Source organism: Giraffa tippelskirchi, chromosome 6 (genome assembly GCF_054371585.1).
Source record: "Giraffa tippelskirchi isolate mGirTip1 chromosome 6, T2T-mGirTip1v1.2.pri, whole genome shotgun sequence".
Lineage (NCBI taxonomy): Eukaryota > Metazoa > Chordata > Mammalia > Artiodactyla > Giraffidae > Giraffa > Giraffa tippelskirchi.
Window position 1 is genome coordinate 134,550,370 of NC_137280.1, and position 19,515 is coordinate 134,569,884.

General features: G+C 48.4%; 1 protein-coding gene across 7 annotated transcripts in view; it reads left to right on the forward strand.

The window, feature by feature from the left end:
• Positions 1–19,515, forward strand: part of NDST1 (N-deacetylase and N-sulfotransferase 1) — a 122,790-nt gene that overhangs the window by 94,793 nt on the left and 8,482 nt on the right. For all 7 annotated transcript variants that reach the window (XM_081495824.1, XM_081495827.1, XM_081495830.1 and 4 more), the window contains 10 exons: positions 1,749–1,903; positions 2,553–2,738; positions 4,503–4,631; positions 5,457–5,639; positions 9,786–9,882; positions 11,051–11,174; positions 13,183–13,357; positions 15,654–15,824; positions 16,466–16,575; positions 17,952–18,054. In XM_081495824.1, the coding sequence (XP_081351950.1) occupies positions 1,749–1,903; positions 2,553–2,738; positions 4,503–4,631; positions 5,457–5,639; positions 9,786–9,882; positions 11,051–11,174; positions 13,183–13,357; positions 15,654–15,824; positions 16,466–16,575; positions 17,952–18,054 (1,433 nt within the window). The remainder of the gene's footprint in view (positions 1–1,748; positions 1,904–2,552; positions 2,739–4,502; positions 4,632–5,456; positions 5,640–9,785; positions 9,883–11,050; positions 11,175–13,182; positions 13,358–15,653; positions 15,825–16,465; positions 16,576–17,951; positions 18,055–19,515) is intronic.

A 19,515-nucleotide genomic window follows, 5' to 3' on the forward strand; every position in this document is an offset into this window, starting at 1 on the left:
TTGTTTGTCTTTAATTTTTGCCTGTTTTATTAATAGGTGTTGGAGGGGTTTATGGTCCTCCTTGGGTTTATGTTGTAAGGGATTCTTCTGTGCTTTCTGGACTTGGGTGATTATTTTCTCATGTTAGGAGACTTCTCAGCTATAGTCTCTTCATATATTCTCAGTCCCTTTCTTTCTTTCCTCCTTCAGGACCCTAAAAAGGGAATGTTGGTATATTTAATATTATCCCAGAGATTTCTGAGACTGTCCTCATTTCTTTATTTTTTTCTTTATTCTGTTTCATGGCTGTGATTTCTATCATTCTGTCTTTCCACTCACTTCTTCTGACTCAGTTATTCTGCTATTGATTTCTTCTAGTGTATTTTTCATTCCAATTATTATATTGTTTTCATCTCTGTTTGTTCTTTAAATCTTCTAGCTTTTTGTTAAACATCTTTTGTATTTTAATGATCTATGCCTCCATTCTTTTTGTAAGATTTTGAATCATGCTTTCTATCGTTAGTCTAAATTCTTATTCTCTGGTGGCTCAGACAGTAAAGTATCTGCCTACAATGAGGGAGACTTGGGTTTGATCCCTGGGTTGGGAAGATCCCCTGGAGAAAAAAAATGACAACCCACTCCAGTATTCTTGCCTGGAGAATTCCATGGACAGAGGAGCCTGACAAGCTACAGTCCATGGGGTCTCAAAGAGTCAGACAAGGTTGAGGAACTCACACCTTAGCATCTTTAAATTCTTCTTCAGGTTGGTTGCCTATCTCCACTTCATTTAGTTGTTCTTGTGGGTTTTTATCCTGTTCTTTGCCTGGAATGAGTTTATTTTCGTGTCTTAAGGGTTGAGGTTGAAGGCTGAGGGCTGTCTGGTTTATACTTGCCCTCCTCTTGGTGACTTGCCCTCGTTCCTCACATGCTACCCTTCAGGACTGGGCAGGAGGGAGCAGCCCCTGAGTGGTCATCTGTAGCGAGTATTCATTTGAGCTGCCTTCTGCTTGGGCCACAGTGAGGACAGCCTCTCTTAAATTCTAGGCAAACCCTACTAGTCTGCAGCTCTGGGAGAAAAGTCTGCAGCTTAGCTCCAAAGCCAAATAAGAGCAGCACTGGGTTGTTTGTCGGTATTTTTATATTCTTAACCCTTAACGGGGGTTCCCATCTGGCACTAGAGGTATAGAATCTGCCTGCCAATGCAGGAGACACAAGAGATGCAGGTTCCATCCCCTGGAGTAGGAAATGGCAACCTACTCTCGTATCCTTGCCTGGAAAATTCCATGGAGAGAGGAGCCTGGGAGGCTGCAGTCCATTGGGTTGCAAAGAGTCAGACATGACTGAGCACACGCACACGACCCTTAGCATATCCGAGGTAGTTGTGGTGATATACACAAGACAGCTTAAACATCCTGTATATATACAAAGAACATCTATAAGTTAATAAGTAAAAGACAAATAACCCAATAGAAAAACGAATAAAATCACAGCAAGCAAGTCAGAGCTAGAGGAAACCCTTGAGATCTTTGTGTCTGAATGCATATTGCGCAGATAGGCTTTGAGGGCCCAAATATGGGAAGAACTTGGTTGGAGTCATCCACTGAGTCAAGGCCACATGGTTCCAGGGCCTGGACTGGGGCTCTGTCTGTGCTGCCCTGTAGTTCATAGAACTGCTCTGAGCAACTTTTGGGTTGGCAGTGGCCTTCCACGCTCATCCCTGCGCCTTGAGGCAGTTGGGCTGGGCTGAGCTGCCTGTGCTTGGGCTGTAGGTACCGATGCTGAGGATGCAGGGGACGACCTGCTGTTGTCATACGTGAAGGAGTTCTGGTGGTTCCCCCACATGTGGAGCCACATGCAGCCCCACCTTTTCCACAACCAGTCTGTGCTGGCTGAGCAGATGGCCCTGAACAAGAAGTTCGCTGTCGTGAGTAAGATTCCCTACAGGGCAGAGTCGGGTGGGCTCGGGGCTGGACTGGGAGTCAGAACTGCTGGCCTCCCACTGCTTTTGCAGTTCCATGTGACAGCTTTTTATTAACATCTTTATGGCCACTGTCTCATTGAAGCCTCATTGATACCCAAGAGCCTGGTATCTCAGTAGCATCATTTTAGATAAGAAACGGAAGCTTGGGGAGGTCACCCCAGCTTATAAGAGCTCTAACCAGGACTTAAACCCAGGACTGTTGGCTTCTGGAGCCCAAGCTCTTGTCTTGAGGCTAGACTCGGAGCTCTGGAGAGCTGGAGGAGGTGGCCAGCAAGGAAAGAATGAGGTCTGGTGCTGGTGCCTCCCAAGCCACCACCAGTCATAGAGACCACGAAGGCAGAATGGTGCCCATCCTTGCTCCTCACTCCTGGTGCAGGAGGAAGTGAACGCTGGGCTGAGAGCTGCAGTCCCAGCCCAGCCGGTGCTTTCCTCCGAGATTCTGGGCCCTGAGCCTCATCTGCACCTCGAGGTCTCGGACCTGTTGCCCGGCCGTCCTAGTCTCTGATTTCTCTCCCCTGCCCTACCAAGGGGAAATAAGGCCCAGAGGAGCAGGAGCCCTGTGCTCACGCTGCCCCGGCCCTCCTCTCCCCAGGAGCATGGCATTCCCACAGACATGGGGTACGCGGTGGCACCCCACCACTCGGGCGTGTACCCCGTGCACGTGCAGCTCTACGAGGCTTGGAAGCAGGTGTGGAACATCCGCGTGACCAGCACGGAGGAGTACCCCCACCTGAAGCCAGCCCGCTACCGTCGCGGTTTCATCCACAACGGCATCATGGTGAGTGCGGCCCGGAGCTGAGAGGCAGGACTTTGGGGACCTGGTTAGGGATTTCTGCTGTCCCCTCTGTCACCTGAGGCTCCCTGTCCCAGGGAGGGAGGAGGCCAGTCTGCCTCTTTAGTGAGCAACTCCTACGCTTTTGTGACAGGATCAGGTGGATGAACATTTTTTAAGAGGCCTCTGGTGAGGCCCTGGGACAGGCCTCGGTCTCATCCATTTGTTGGCTTATGCAAAACGTGTCTGTCCCTTTTTCACACACTGGGAATACTGAAATGCACAGTCAACAGAAGTCCCCACCTTTCTAGACCTGACATTCTAGTGACAGGAGACAGTGCATTCGTAACTGTGTAAAGTATATAATGGTCAGATGGTATAAGTGCTGTGGAGAAAAATCAAGCAGGGGATGGAGATAGGGTGTGCTCAGAAGAGGAGAGGGCTTCCCAGGTGGTGCTAGTGGTAAAGAACCTACTGCCAGTGCAAGGAGACGTAAGAGGCACGGCTTTGATCCCTGGGTCGGGAAGATCCCTGGAGGAGGGCCTGGCAAGCCAGTCCGGTATTCTTGTGTGGATAATCCCATGGACAGAGGAGCCTGGTGGGCTATGGTCCATAGGAATTGCAGAGTCGGACATGACTGAAGTGACTTAGCGTGCATGCGGGAAGAGAAGAAACTTAAGAAGGTTAGGGAGAGCTTTCTGGGGATGGAGCCATGCTGCTACATGAGGAAGAGCATTCACGGCAGAGAAAACAAGTGCAAAGGCCCTGAGGCAAGCTTGTGCCAGATAGTTTTGAAGACCAACTAACAGGCAACTGTGGCTGGAAGGGACAAGTTGGGAGGTGGCAGGAGATTAAGTCAGAAGGTAATTGGTGGACCAGGTCATGTAGGGCAACATAACACCCCTGGATGGACTTTAGTTTTTAGTCTGTGTTGGGAGGGTTTTGAATGGAGTGCTCTGATGACCTGGCTCATATATTAAAAGGATTTCCATCATTCTGGCTGCTAGGGGATAAAGTGGGGAGTGGGTGGAGGCTGCTACAGTCTTCCGATTGAGGTACAGTGGCTTGGCCCACGGTGCGGTGCTGGAATGTAATCAGATTCTGGACTTATTTAGTAGTTAGAGCATACAGGAACTGCTGATGAGTTGGATATAGCATGTGAGAGAGAAGGTTACTCCCAGTTTTTGACCTCAGCCTCTGGAGTGGCTGGACAGTTCTCATCAGTCCAGATGGGCAGCTGTGGGAAGGCCAGAGTCACACCTCCATCCATCCGTCCACTGACCTCCTCATTTCAGGCATTCCTACTGACTCTGGGGATGAGGTGGTGATGGAGAGGGTGAGTTCTCTACTCTCCTGGATCACATAAGAAACAGCTAAACCAGTGCACGACCAAGAGTGCCATGAGGCAAGTGCTAAAGCCAGGAGAGGAGTCACAGAGCGTGCCTGGGGGTGCTGCTCTAGAGAGGGAAGGGGCCCTTGCTGGGCACACAGGCCGGGTTGCCAGAAAGATTCCCCTTTGCCAGTCCCTATTACCTTGGAGTCTGCTCATTTTGTACAGAGAAATATGAAAAGTATTTACATATGTAAACTGGCAAGGCTGGGTGGGCTCACTTGGGGGACTGTCACAGGCTGCAGACGTTCTTTGGTGGGGAAGACCCCCAAGGGTGGGGGCTGTGTGGTCACACAGGAGGCTGCCTCTCTGAGGAGACACCCTGCCTGCCACCATCCGGACCTGGAGAAGCCATAGCTCCTCTCCCGCCCCATCCCCAGGTCCTCCCGCGGCAGACCTGCGGCCTCTTCACGCACACCATCTTCTACAATGAGTACCCGGGTGGCTCCAGTGAGCTGGACAAGATCATCAATGGGGGCGAGCTCTTCCTCACCGTGCTCCTCAACCCTGTGAGTGCTCCCCAGCCCTTGGCTGGCGGTGAGGAGGGGCTGCCGGAACGCCATCCCTGGGGGAGGGTAGGAGCAGGTGTGCAGCTGGGAGTTAGAAAACCCTCACTCCAGCCCTGGCCCTGTCCCCACTTGCTGTGTGACCTTGGTAGAGAATCTGAGCAGTCTTTGTTTCCTTTTATCATCTTGCACTTCTGTACAATAGTGTTGGCATTTTTGTCCATGTTCTTTTTCCAATCCTTGTGTGTGTATAAATATATAAATATTGCATATTAACATATATAATAAACTGAATATGTTAAACTATATATCACTATATATCTGTATACATTTATATATATGTACTGATATATATAGTTTAAAAGGCACTCGCTATAGATGTAGAGTGCATTTTAAACTTTTGACCTCTTTTCCTGGGCCTCTCTTTCCTTATCTGTAAAATGGAAACAATCATCCGTGCTTTGATAATATTACGTAGATATCAGGTGGTGGTGTTATCAGCTTTGTGGGGTAATAGTATATTCCTTATGTTTCATGTACCCGCTCACCTTCCTGCCAAAAAAGTACAAAAGAGCACCCGCGTGTCTGCACAGGAGGTCAGCTTCCCTTTCGGGGTTGCTGTGCTTGGTGTCAGTCAGACTGGAGTCACCTGGTGCACCTGGTCCAAGGTCACGTGGCAGGTTACCGATGGCCCTGGTGAACCATGGACTGGTCATCGAGTGGCGCCATAAGCTTAAGCAAGGCCAGCGGGTCAGAAGTGGGGAGAAGGTAGTGAAGGAGGCTCAGAGGCTGATAGCCACTGCCTCCCGTCTTCCCTCCCTGGAGCAGATCAGCATCTTCATGACACACCTGTCCAACTATGGGAATGACCGCCTGGGCCTGTACACCTTCAAGCACCTGGTGCGCTTCCTGCACTCCTGGACCAACCTCCGGCTGCAGACGCTGCCCCCGGTGCAACTGGCCCAGAAGTACTTCCAGATCTTCTCCGAGGAGAAGGACCCACTCTGGCAGGTGAGTGGGGCGAGTGGCCTGGGTATCTCATTGCAGGGACGGAAGGCCCACCACCCACAGGCCTGTGCTCCAGGTACAGGCTTGGGGACTTGGTCCTCAGGCCTTCATACTCTCTCGAGTGTAAACTCAGGTGTATGCTTGCTCACAAGTGTGAGCGCTGTCAGTTGTTCTTGTGCACGAGACCTCCCATGCAGAACCTATGTGAATGCACACTCACACACAGCCTGTGAAAAACAGCATCATAGACCTGTAGGAGAACATGGTATAAATGAGTGTGGAAAGCAGCTGCTGGCCTGCCTGGACTCAGTCTGTTACGTCCCTTCTCACTCCAGCAGGCTCTAAGCCTGGGAAAGGGGACCAGTCAGAGAGCTTAAGGGACAATTCTTTGGGAAGTCTGCCCCAGTTGTTGTTCAGTTGCTCAGTTGTGTCCAACTCTTTGCGATCTCATGGACTGCAGCACACCAGGCTTCCCTGTCCTTCGCTGTCTCCCGGAGTTTGTGCAAACTCATGTCCGTTGAGTCAATGGATGATGCCTTCCAACCATCTCATCCTCTGTCTCCCCCTTCTCCTGCCCTCAATCTTTCCCAGGATCAGGATCTTTTCTAATGAGTCGGCTCTTCGCATCGGGTGGCCAAAGTATTTGAGCTTCAGCATCAGTCATTCCAATTAATATTCAGGGTGATTTCCTTTAGGATTGACTGGTTTGATCTCCTTGCAGTCCAAGGGACTCTCGAGAGTCTTTTCCAGCACCACAGTTCGAAAGCATCAATTCTTTGGCCCTCAGCCTTCTTTATGATCCAGCTGTCACATTCGTTCATGACTACTGGAAAAACCATAGCTTTGACTGTGTGGACCTTTGTTGGCAAAGTGATGTTTCTGCCTTTTAATACACTGTTAGGTTTGTCATCACTTTTCTCCCAAGGAGCAAGCTCCTTTTAATTTCATGGCTGCAGTCACCATCCACAGTGATTTTAGAGCCCAAGAAAATAAAGTCTGTTATTATTTCCATTTTTTTCCCTATCTGTTTGCCATGAAGTGATGGGACTGGATGCCTTGATCATAAGTTTTTGAAGGTTGAGTTTTAAGTCAGCTTTTTCACTCTCCTCTTTTACCTTCATCAAGAGGCTTTTTGGTGCCTCTTTGCTTTCTGCCATTAGGGTGGTGTCATCTGCATATCCCAGCAATCTTGATTCCAGCTTGTGCTTCATCCAGCCTGACATTTTGCATGATATACTCTGCATGTAAGTTAAATAAGCAGGGTGACGACATATAGCCTTGACGTACTCCTTTCCCAATTTTGAACCAGTCTGTTGTTTTATGTCCAGTTCTAACTGTTGCTTCTTGACCTGCATACCAGTTTCTCAGGAGGCAGGTTAGGTGGTCTGGTATTTCCATCTCTTTAAGAATTTTCCACAGTTTGTAGTGTTCCACACAGTCAAAGGCTTTAGTGTAGTCAATAAAGCAGAAGTAAATGTTTTTCTGGTTTTTCCTTTTCTTTTTCTGTGATCAGTAAATGTTGCTAATATGATCTCTGGTTCCTCTCCTTTTCTAAATCCAGCTTGTACATCTGGAAGTTCTCGATTCATGTAGTGTTGAAGCCTAGCTTGAAGGATTTTGAGCATTGCATTGCTAGCATGTGAAATGAATGCAATTGTGCAGGAGTTTGAACAGTCTTTGGCATTGTGCTTCTTTGAGATTGGAATGGAAACCAACCTTTTCCAGTACTGTGGCCCCTGCTGAGTTTTCCAAATTTGCTGGCATTTTGAGTGCAGGATTTTAACAGCATCGTCTTTTAGGATTTGAAATAGCTCAGCTGGAATTCCATGACCTCCACTAGCTTTGTTCATGGTAATGCTTCCTGAGGCCCACTTGACTTCACACTCCAGGATGTCTGGCTCTACATGAGTGATCACACCATTGTGGTTATTGGGTCATTAAGACCTTATTTGTACAGTTCTGTGTATTCTTGCCACCTCTGCTTAATCTCTTCTGCTCCTGTTAGATCCATACCATTTCTGTCTTTTTTTGTGCCCATCTCTGCATGAAATGGTTCTCTTAGTTTCTCTAATTTTCTTGAAGAGATCTCTAGTCTTTCCCATTCTATTGCTTTCCTCTATTTCTTTGCATTGTTCACTTAAGGCTTTCTTTCTTTTTTTTTTTTTTTTTTAAATATTGATTTTATTTATTTGTGTCAGGTTGCAGCATGTGGGGAGAAGGCAATGGCACCCCACTCCAGTACTCTTGCCTGGAGAATCCCATGGATGGAGGAGCCGGGTAGGCTGCAGCCCATGGGGTCGCTAAGAGTCGGACACGACTGAAGTGACTTAGCAGCAGCAGCATGTGGGATCTAGTTAGCTGACCAGGGATCGAACCCAGGCACCCTGGATTGGGAGCACACAGTTTTAGCCACTGAACCACCCACTTAAGGCTTTCTTATCTCTCCTTGCTAGTCTTTAAACTCTGCATTCGGGTGGGTGTATCTTTGCTTTTCTCCTTTGCCCTTCCCTTCTCTTCCTTTCTCAGCTATTTATAAGGCATCCTCAGACAACCATTTTGCCTTTTTGCATTTCTTTTTCTTGGGGATGGTTTTGATCACTGTCTCCTGTACGGTGTTACGAACCTCTAACCATAGTTCTTCAGGCACTCTGTCAGATCTAATCCCTTGAATCTATTTGTCACTTCCACTGTATAATTATCAGGGATTTGATTTAGGTTATATCTGAATGGCCTAATGGTTTTCCCTACTTTCTTCAACTTAAATCTGAATTTGGCAAGAAGGAGTTCATGATCTGAGCCACAGTCAGCTCCTGGTCTTGTTTTCGCTGCCTGTATAGAGCTTCTCCATCTTTCCCTGCAAAGAATATAATCAATCTGATTTTGATATTGACTTTCTGGTGATGTCCATGTGTAGAGTTGTCTCTTGCATTGTTGAAAGAGAGTGTTGGCTATGACCAGTGTGTTGTCTTGGCAAAACTCTGTTAACCTTTGCCCTGCTTCTTTTTGTACTCCAAGGCCAAATTTGCCTGTTACTTAAGGTGTCTCTTGACTTCCTACTTTTGCATTCCACTTCCCAGTGATGAAAAGGACATCTTTTTTTGGTGTTAGTTCTAAAAGATCTTGTAGGTCTTCATAGAACTGTTCAAGTTCATCTTCTTCGGCATTAGTGGTTGGGGCATAGGCTTGGATTACTGTGATGCTGAATGGTTTGCCTTGGAAACGAACCGAGATCTTTCTGTTGTTTTTGAGATTGCACCTGAGTACTGCATTTTGGACTCTTTCTTTGACTGTGAGGGCTACTCCATTTCTTCTAAGGGATTCTTGCCCATAGTAGTAGATACAATAGTCATCTGAATTAAATTCGCCCATTCTCATCATTTTAGTTCACTGACTAAGATGCTGATGTTCACTCTTGCCATCTCCTGCTTGAGCATGTGCAGTTTACCTTGATTCATGGACCTAATGTTCCAGGTTCCTGTGCAATATTGTTCTTTACTGCATCAGACTTTAATTTCACCACCAGACACTTCTGCAACTGAGCATCATTTCCACTTTGGCTGTCTGCCCCTGTGGGGACTGTCAAAAACTAGGAGCAGAGGCTTGAATTGATGGTCTCACAGTTCAGACCAGGAGTCCACAACCCAGCTTTTAAGTCAGTATGGCCTGTGGTCTATTTTTGTAAATAAAGTTTTATTGGAACATGGCCATGCTCATTCTTGTACATACTGTCTGTGACTACTTTCAAGCTCCAGTAGCAGAGTTGAGTGGTTGTGACAGACCAGATAGTGCTCAAGCCTAAAATATTTAATAAACATTTCAAAAGATTTACTATATTTCATAGAAAAAGTTTTCTGACCTCTTACTGAACTTGTAAATTCAACAATAGGAGCCTGTGAGCTCCTGTTATGCGCCAAGTGCCGGGGTGAGCATTTTGTAAGCCTTTGTCTGGGAGCGGGAGACTGACCAGAAATGGTTGCTGCCTGCCAGTAGCTCAGTGTCCTGAGGTGGGGATGTGACAAGGACACATGTAGTTACACTTGTCATTCAGGGCTGTAAGAGCCACACATCCATGTGCAGCGGGAGTCTGGAATCCATTCACTGAGTCCATTCTTCCGCCCTGCCCTGACATCTCTTCCACTGTCGTTTTAGGATCCCTGCGAAGACAAACGCCATAAGGACATCTGGTCCAAGGAGAAGACGTGTGACCGCTTCCCAAAGCTCCTCATCATTGGCCCCCAGAAAACAGGCAGGTCTCTCCACACTTGACCAGCTTCCGCTACTGTCTTGACGGCTTCCCCTGCTGTCTCAGCCACAGAATTTTGGAGACCATCATGCCCTTGTCCCACTCCCCAGTAATCTACACCCTCTTTCCCACTAAGTGGGACCGAAGCTGGGGTGACCATGAGTTACCCATCAGTGTGGAGGTGGGAAGGGTAGAGGTTGGGCATTGAATTCTGCTGTGAACCATAGCCTCAGGGAGCTCTCTTGGTGTCCTCTTGGGAGTTTCTGAGTCCAAGCGGAGAAGCCCAGATCAGATGCTTTGCAAGACTGAGCAGTGCCTGGCAAAACTGGATCAGGGCAAAGAGGACTGTGATCAGTTAGTCATGTCTGGAGTGGTGGCATGCACACTGTATGGTATGGGTGGCTATTCCCATGTTACAGACAAAACACTCAAGGCTCACAGAACTTGTCACTTTCTCTAACACATTTAGTTAGGAGATGGCATATCCAGGTCTGGAACTCTGGTCTCTGTGACCCCAAATATATACTCGGAACCACCGAACTCTCTAGTCTCTTCTCTTCTGAAACCTCACAGTAGAGCATGTTAACTGTAGATCCATGTAGGAAAGGAATGGACTCTCTAAAGGGAGGGGGTCAGCCCTGTACTGTCGAATGGGGAGGGAGTGCGAGTGAAGGAAAGGCACCCAGAGAGGAGGCATCTGGGCCAGATTTCTTAGCCCTTCAAGAATTTCACGCCAGCAGACTCGTGAGTCTGGAACTCCCTTGTCCTTGAGTTCTTCCCAAGTACCAGAGAGGGCTGAGGCCCAGGGCCTGAAGGGGCCAGCAGAAATTATCTTCTGGGGTTTTTAGGGGACAGTAATCAAGTGGATGTGAATGCCGGAGTACAGTGCTGAGGATTTTGAGGCCAAGTCTTTGTGATGAAGAATGCTGTGATGGGCTAGTGATGTCTGCAGTGGATTCAAGAGTTGGGGCGCCCACCTGCAAGCTCTGTATTTGTGTGTCCTGAGTTTAGTATGTTTCCCTCATGGTAGAGATGAAGAAACTACACGCAGAGAAGAGAAGGGACTTTTCCAGTGTCTCCCAGTGAGTAACGGAGAGCCAGGACCAGAACTCAGGATTTCAGACTGACTTTTCACTGGGGCCCAGGTCTCACCTGCCTTCCTTCCCTGCAGGCACCACGGCCCTCTATCTGTTCCTGGGCATGCACCCCGACCTCAGCAGCAACTACCCCAGCTCCGAGACCTTTGAGGAGATCCAATTTTTTAACGGCCACAACTATCACAAAGGCATCGACTGGTGAGTGGGTCTTTCTGTCAGCAGTGGGACAGGACGGCTGCTATGGGGGCTGCCGAGGAGGAGGTCTGCTGAGGCCACAGCAGGAAGCAGCTGGCGCTTGCTCACACGCAGCCAGTTCCTGTAAACAGGGACAAAGCGCGGTGACCCTTGAGTCATGATGTTGGAGCCGACACGCAGATGGGACACTTGATGAGGAAGCCCTTTGCCCCTTTATATTATTGCCTGGACTCAGGGAATACTAGAAGTCAGAATCCATCCCCTTCCTTGCTTTCATGAGTCCAAGAGGAGAGGAGGGACACGCCTGAGGCCCTGAGAGCCGAGGACAGAGCAAGGGTTAAAATCCAGGTGTTCTGACCGGAAAGCTGGCCCTTTCCACTGTGTATGACTGTGTAGCAGGAGGGGTTCTTGTGAGCCCTTCAGAGGTGGCTCGTTAAGTCTTCAGGGAATCTCCTGGGAACATGGCTGGAATTGCAGATTCCTACCAGAAGCTGTCACCAGAGGCTACCTCAGGGTGTGGGTGCTAGTGGGGATGGTTTCACACCGTGTTTCTTCTGTTTGCCTCTCTCTCATTTGTCTTTTCTAACCTTTTACATGTATTACTCTTACTGTTTTTATGTCTGTGGTTTACCTGAGTAGAGACCTCATGGGCGTTATTCTGTTTGTTTTTTGGTATTTCTCTGTATATTTCCATCAACCTCTTTCTATTTCTTTCTTTCAGTCATCTGTCAGGCAGTCTAGCTGTCTTTTTCTCTCTCCGATACTGCCACAATCTCTTATCTAAAATCTGCTGTAACCAGATGCATGATTGGAAGTCACCTCTTTCTGGGTTTAGAGAAACATAATATATTTAACAGCATCTTCACCAAGGTCTGGGGCAGCACCCATTAGCAAGTTTATTAATATATCCGTGGCAAAGTATGTGACGTTTATGCCAAGTAAGATTCGTAAGTCAGAGTTTGCTGCCAGATGGCTTTGCTACAAACTTAGCAAAAAAGCTTCTTTCTCAGAGCTTTCTCCATTTAGGTATAACAAACAATGAATTGTGGACATAAAGGTGCTATTTTGTAAAGAAATTTTGGAAATGTGAGAGAACTAGCAATTTCTCAGCTGCACTCCAAATATTTTGTTTGTAGGGGTACAGAAATCCCCCAGACCCCCAGGTGACTCTGCATTCTGATAAATGGGTCCCTGGGACCACCCAGGAGAAACCTTGCCTCATAGAGTAGGGATCCTATGCCCTTAACTAAGATGGGCTCTGTGGGCTTTGGTTCCCAGAAACTTCCAAAGCTGTAGCTCTGTCTTGCATGAGTAGGTGCCCCTGGGAGGGTCTGGGGTGTTTTTGTTTTCTGAGGGGCCCTCAACCTATAGGTGATCTCAGAGGACTGGTGTGGACAGTCACTCTGAGCGGGATGTGGGAGGTTCATCTGGGAAGCTATCAGGTTCACCCATATGAGGCAGGCGGGGTAGGGGGCGGACAGATGGTAGGTAGTCAATCACTTCCCCTCCTTGTCTGCTGGTCTACAGTAACAGCTTAGAAAATACCATCAAGTCAGGAAGGAAGCCCTGCAGCCTGGAGGCAGCAGAGGGCCTCCTTCCCCTCGGTGCTGGGGTTCCCGGGTCAGAAGCGTCCCCACTCGCCCCCTAGTGGCAGTAAGGGTTAGGGCCCTGTCAGTTTCACTCTGGGAGCATACCATTTAAGAAGAAAAGACACAACCCCTTCCCATGTGCACACCCCCCGCCCCCGCAACACACATCACACCCACAAATCTTCAGATCCTCCTGATCCCGAGGTCTCTCCGAAAAAGGAACAAATTGATAAGAGGGAGTCTGCCAGGTGGCCACTCTGTCTCGGACCCCTGGCAGAAGTCAGTCCTTGTTAGACTGAGAGCAGTGTGCCTGCTTGCTTTCTCACATTCCACCCCCAGTGAGCCCGGCCCTCCCGAATGCGTTCCTCAGGCCCTCCTCCTGAATCTTGCCTGTGAGCCCTCCCTCTGTGGGCTTCCTGCAGGTACATGGAGTTCTTCCCTATCCCCTCCAACACCACCTCCGACTTCTACTTTGAGAAAAGCGCCAACTACTTTGATTCGGAAGTGGCTCCCCGGCGGGCAGCTGCCCTGTTACCCAAGGCCAAGGTCCTGACCATCCTCATCAACCCAGCGGACCGAGCCTACTCTTGGTACCAGGTGAGCTGTGGTGGGGCCCTGGGTAGTGGCACAGGCTGTGTCTTCCACTCAGCTACTAATAAATATCAGCAAACATTTATCCTGCTTCGTCTTTGTGCTCGCCCTCAGCTAGGCTCCTGCAATGCGCTGGTGGGTAAGAACAGGGTCCCCTTCACTGTGCTTCCAGCCCAGAGGAGGAGCCGGGCAGAAATCCATGCTAAGTCCCAGCCAGGTTACCTGCTCACCCTCCAAGCTTCATCTGGGCATCTGCCTCTGACACTCCAAGCAGAGGTGGAGGCTGGTTTTATCTTGCTGAAGTCAGGATTTGGTGAATAGTGATCTGGACTCATGCTAACCGTGACCTCCTCACTGAGCTCTGGGTTGGGGTGGGAATTCAGAGGAGGACAGAACACACAGGACCTGCCATTCCTAGTGGAGGATGCAAACGCCGGAGCAGGTAAGGAAGTTACGTGGACTATGGTTTGTGCAAGGGAATGCAACTCCTAGTTGCTACTTGATTGTGTAAGAACTAGAATTTTCTTTAATATCAATGACTTGACTGAATTTTTTCTGAGCGCCTTTCCACTGGGCTTATAGGAAAGCTTAGGCTCCGGTCTTTTGCAGGGTTTCCTCCCCTACCTTCCAGTCTTGCTGGAATTGTGCTTATGCCAGAGTGAGAGGCTTCCTACTCTAGAGCTGGTCCTGCCGTAGGCCTGGCCACCCTCTGAGCTTCCTCTTTGGGGCCTCGTTGTGACCACGGGCTGGTAGGAGGCCGGGTGCAGATCCCCCCACAGACCTCTCCCCCTCCTCTCCCTCCCAAGCCTGGTTACCCTCCTCATCTGGTGTGCAACCTTTCTCTTCCTCTCTCTTCTCTAGGACTTTCTGTCTATACCCTGATATTCTCCTTTCCTCTGGGCTTTGTCTCTGGGGGAATGGAAGCCATTTCTCTTACGTGCCCTGCTGCCCCCTACGCTGTGCCCCGGCAGCGAACAGAGACTGACCGTCTGTATTCATGGGGGGAGGAAAGAGGAAGGAGAGGGAAGGCAGAGGGAAAGCAGCCCTGGGTAGAGGCGTACCGGTTCTGTCCTAATGTATCTCCTCCTCTAGAGGGCGGAGAGCTTTGTGTCTCCTCTTACAGATGAGGTGACCAAAGTTCATCAAGCCATGTGACTAGCTCGAGTTCATGTGCTGGTGTTTTGAACCCATCTCCTCCAGGTCTAAGCGCCTGTTCTTTCTTCTGTGTGTGGCTGAGGGGGGATAAGGAGAAGAGGGGCTGATTCCTCCCAGGAGGGTCCAGGGAGGTGCTGGAAGGAGGGGAAGGATGGTGGCCTGCCTCAGAGCGGAGATCAGGGGGAGGAGGGCTGTCCCCCCACCCTTGGCCCAGGCTGTGTATGATGCTCAGTGAGGGTGTGGGGGTTGATGAGGGTCACCCCTGGTGAACAGGCTCGTGATCTCTGGACTTTGGCACTCTGCAGATGCCGACTGCCCAGGGCATTATTTCAGGTGCTTCAAACCTGGTGTTTTCCCCTTTCCAGTTCTTCCCCAGTCCTTCTGTCTTAGTCTGCTTGGGCTGCCCCAGCAAATAGTATAGATTGGGTGGCTTAAACAACAGCATTTTTTTTCTCACCGTCCTGGAGCCTAGAAATCTAAGTCCAAGATTGAGGTACCAGTCGATCTGGTTCCTAGTGAGAGCTCTCTTCCTGGTTTTTAGACAGCCACCGTCTCACTGTGTCCTCACGGCAAACAACCTCTGTGGTGTCTCTTCTTACACGGGCACCAATCCTATCACAGGGGCTCCGCCCACCTGACTGTATCAGGGCTTAGAGCAGACATTTGTATCTGCCTGGTGTGTGAACACATAGCATTATTTTTATTGTATTTATGAATGATTACCTTTATTACCTTTATATATGACAACTGATTCTAGTTTTCTATCTGTGAAGGCAGTATTGAGTTTTATTTTGAAATACATTTATGTGAATAAGATGAGTCCACATAAAGAAAATTGTGTTGATTTGGCATGTACAGGTGGTATGTGGACATGGCAGAGACCACAGAGATGGTGTGACGTGACCAGCATTTGGAAGTTCTGACCTAGTCTGACTCCCGTTTTGCAAAGATGGGGAAACTAGGGCTCCACGCGGCTATGACTTCCCTGAGGTCAAAGGGTTATGACAGGTAGAGCCAGATCTTGAGCCCAGGGCTCCTGGTTCCAGCTCAGTGTCTTCTGGCCATCTCCTAGTTACTGCCCCACCAAAGCGTCTCCCTTTGGTGCCTCCACGTGACACACTGACCCTCTCTCCCTGCTTGCCTGTAGCACCAGCGAGCCCATGATGACCCAGTAGCCCTGAAGTACACTTTCCATGAGGTGATCACGGCTGGGCCCGACGTGTCCTTGAAACTGCGCACCCTCCAGAACCGCTGCCTGGTCCCCGGCTGGTACGCCACCCACATCGAGCGCTGGCTCAGCGCCTTTCACGCCAACCAGGTAGGCCTGTCCCTGACCCTCGGAAGGGCAGCCATAGCACTGACTTGGGGCAGTTAGCTGAGGGTCTCAAGATCTCTTTAACCAATGACAGGGCCAGAAATGTGGTCACTGGACACTTAGGTCTTTGGGATCTTCAAAGGTTTCAGTCTTGTTTTATCTCAAGCCCTTGTCCCATCACAGCAGGCTCTGTAACCCTAAGGGGACCCAGAAAGCCCTGGAATAGGCCCTGGGACAGAGGGAGAGCCCAGTTGGAGAGGTAAACAGGGCCAGGTTGCTGAGGCATTTTAAGGAAACCCTTGGAGAGTTTAGGCAGGAGAGTGACATGTGGTACGGAAGCTTGGAGAGAGGCAGAGACTAGTGTCGTAGGGACAGGAGGGACAAACAGGGTCTCGGTGATGGATTAAATGCTGGGAGAGGACAGCATCAGTCAGAAGAAGCTGGCAGAAGGCAGGGAGCAAGACTGCCCAGGACTGAGGCACAGGGACCCCTCCTGTCCAAGGAGGAGGAGGAAGCACTCTACAGAGCATAGGTTCCCCAACCCATAACCATGGCTGCTGACCCAGAAGACTGGGGGCCTGTTGGCCACTGGAGTGAAAACAGGTTCAGATCACACTCTCCTTTTTTCTTTTTTGTTTTTCCAGATTCTTGTCTTGGATGGCAAACTGCTGCGAACAGAACCTGCCAAAGTGATGGACACAGTACAAAAGTTCCTTGGGGTGACAAATACCATTGACTACCACAAAACGTTGGCGTGAGTGTTATCTTGGCCTTTTCAACAGGGGGATGTGCTAAACAGGCACATGGGCCCAAAAGCTAGAGGCTGGAACGATCAGGAGAGAGACACCGATTAGAGTCAGCAAGTATGAGAAAGTATGCACGGCCCTGATGGCAGTTTAGCAGAAAAGTTAATATGACTTGAGTCATATAAACAAAGGTATTGACTCAGGAAAAAGGGAGTGATGACTCTGTTCTCTTCTGGTCAGTCCTTCCCCTGGGGTGTTCTTTTCAATCTGGACTGAACATTTTCAGAGTGTTTAAGTTAGACCAGCAATGAGCAACTCTAATTAATACCCACAAGGGTTTCTTAGCATTAGTGTATGACTTAAATATAATTTAAGGAAAAAAATACTATAAATATTGTCAACAGTTAATAATTTTCACCACGTAAAACCCAATGCAAGGACGCTGAGAATGCCCTCCCAAGATGAATAAGTGCCAGCCTGTGTTGAGGGACTCAGGGCTGAGAAGAGGCTGTCTTCGAGGGTGACTCACAGACAGGTGATGCACACAGCTGGATGAGGGAGTCTCAGGAGGAGACATAAAGTCTCCTTCCCCAGCTACCTTCTTCAGAAAGCCCTGCAGCAAGAATAGCCCTTGCTCCCTACTTTGGAGGATGAAGGTAGAAAAGGGAAGTCAGTCCTTTGCAGTGAGGGTAGAGAGGAGCAGCAGCTGAAGGCACGGCTGTGGCAGCAGAGATGCCTGGGTGAGGATTCCAGACCCATTACTTCTTTAACTGTGGGACCTTGAACTTGTGTCTTCAAGTTCCTTCAAGCCTCACTTTCCTCCTCTATAGGTTGGGGGTACAGGTAGTAATTCCTATATCCGGAGGGTCACCATCTTGTGGAGCTCTTGGCTCAGTGCCCAGCATGTACTAATCTCAGTAAATGACAGTTGGCCTCAGCATCACCATGCCTACCCTGTGACCCATTCAGAAACTCCCATCTCACTCTCCTGCCAGAAGGAAACTCTGTTCTCCTGCTGTCCTCATGCCCAAGAACCTGCAGATGGTTGCTGATCTGGGACTGAATTCTGACGTCATTATGCCTCCCCTCCCGGTGACAGCACCTTCTCTCCCAAAATACTCTGGAAGGCCCAACATTACTTCAAATTCTGAAGGCAGTCTTGCTTTGTCAGTTCTGGAGTTTCCTAAACAACAACAACTTTCCAGGGATACACATGCTTAAACACCATTGTAGATAAAGCATTTCTTGATAAAGATTGAATTTATTAAAAAGCAAAAGAACCCCCACTAAATGTTCTTCTCCTAGTGGGTTCTCACCCCTGAGTTGGAGAGTGTTGGGAGGGTTTCCAGGCTGAGGAGGATGAAGCCTTTCCCCACTTCCGCAGGTTTGATCCAAAGAAAGGATTCTGGTGCCAGCTGCTCGAAGGAGGAAAAACCAAGTGTCTAGGGAAAAGCAAGGGCCGGAAGTACCCGGAGATGGACTTGGATGTAAGTAGCAGACATGCCGCCTGTGGCAGGGGAATAAATGATGGGGTCCCATACTGGAGAGAAGCTTCTCTTTACCTGACAACCAGCGCTCAATGCATTGCCTTGACATTTCTTGGAAAGTGTTCTTAGGAGGAAACGAGGGCTAGGATTTAGCAACTCAGAGTTGATTTAGTCAAAGAGTATTTCCTTTCACAAGGGCTGAATGCTGTGGGGCTTTGAGAAAGAATCAGACATGTTCTTTGCCTTCAGGGAGCTCCTAGTCTAGGAGGGAAATGAGTCACACATGCCAGTAAGTAGACTAAAAGGCAGGAAGTGCTTTGTGTAGTTAGGTGTGCACATGTGCAATGGGACTTCAGAACAAGGGCGCGCCATTTGAAGCTAGACAGGTAAAGGCTTCTCAGACGAGGTGGGGGCTATCTCTGGAGTTGGGCCTGGAAGGATGGGGTAGCATTTGGACTTATGGCATGGAAGGATGAGGCATTCTTGTAGGAGAGGGCATCCTTATAGGATAAATGTATGGTAAAACATACGTTACTGTGACTGCGGCTATGTTTCCCAGTTTTTTCATTACCCCTTGCTCATTTTTAAAAATCCAAGTATAGTTGATTTACAATATTGTATGTTTCAGGTACACAGCAAAGTGATTCAGTGTTTATATATATATAAATTTTTCAGATTATTTTCCTTTATAGGTTATTACAAGATATTGAATATTGTTCCCTATGTTATGTAGTAAATCCTTGTTACTTATCTATTTTATATATAGCATTGTGTATCTGTTAATCCCATACTCCTAATTTGCCCCTCCCCACTCCCTTTCCCTTTGGTAACAAGTAAGTTTGTTTTTTGAGTCTGTTTCTGTTTTGTAAATAGATTTACTTTTTAGATACCACATATTAAGTGATATCGTACAGTATTTGTCTTTTCTGTCTGACTTCACTTAGTATGGTATTCTGTAGGTCCATCCACATTGCTGCAAAGGGCAATAGTTCATTCTTTTTAATTTTCTAGTGTATATATATATATATATATGTACCACATCTTTATCCATTCATCTGTTGATAGTCACATAGGTTGCTTCCACATCTTGGCTATTGTAAATAGTACTGCTGTGAACATTGGGGTGCACATATCTTTCCAATGCATGTATTTGAAAAGATACGTGCACCCCAGTGAGTTGTTTTTTTTTCTGGATAGATGCCTAGGAGTTGGATTGCTGGATCATATTGTAGATCTAGTTTTAGTTTTTGTTTTTAATTGGAGGAAAATTGCTTTATAGAATCGTGTTGGTGTCTGCCATATATCAACATGAATCAGCCATAGGTATACATATGTCCCCTCCATCTTGAACCTCCCTCCCAATCCTCACCACATCCCACCCCTCTCGGTTGTCACAGAGCACATTGGGGTCCTGTGTTATTCAGCAACTTCCCACTAGCTATCTGTTTTACATATGGTAGT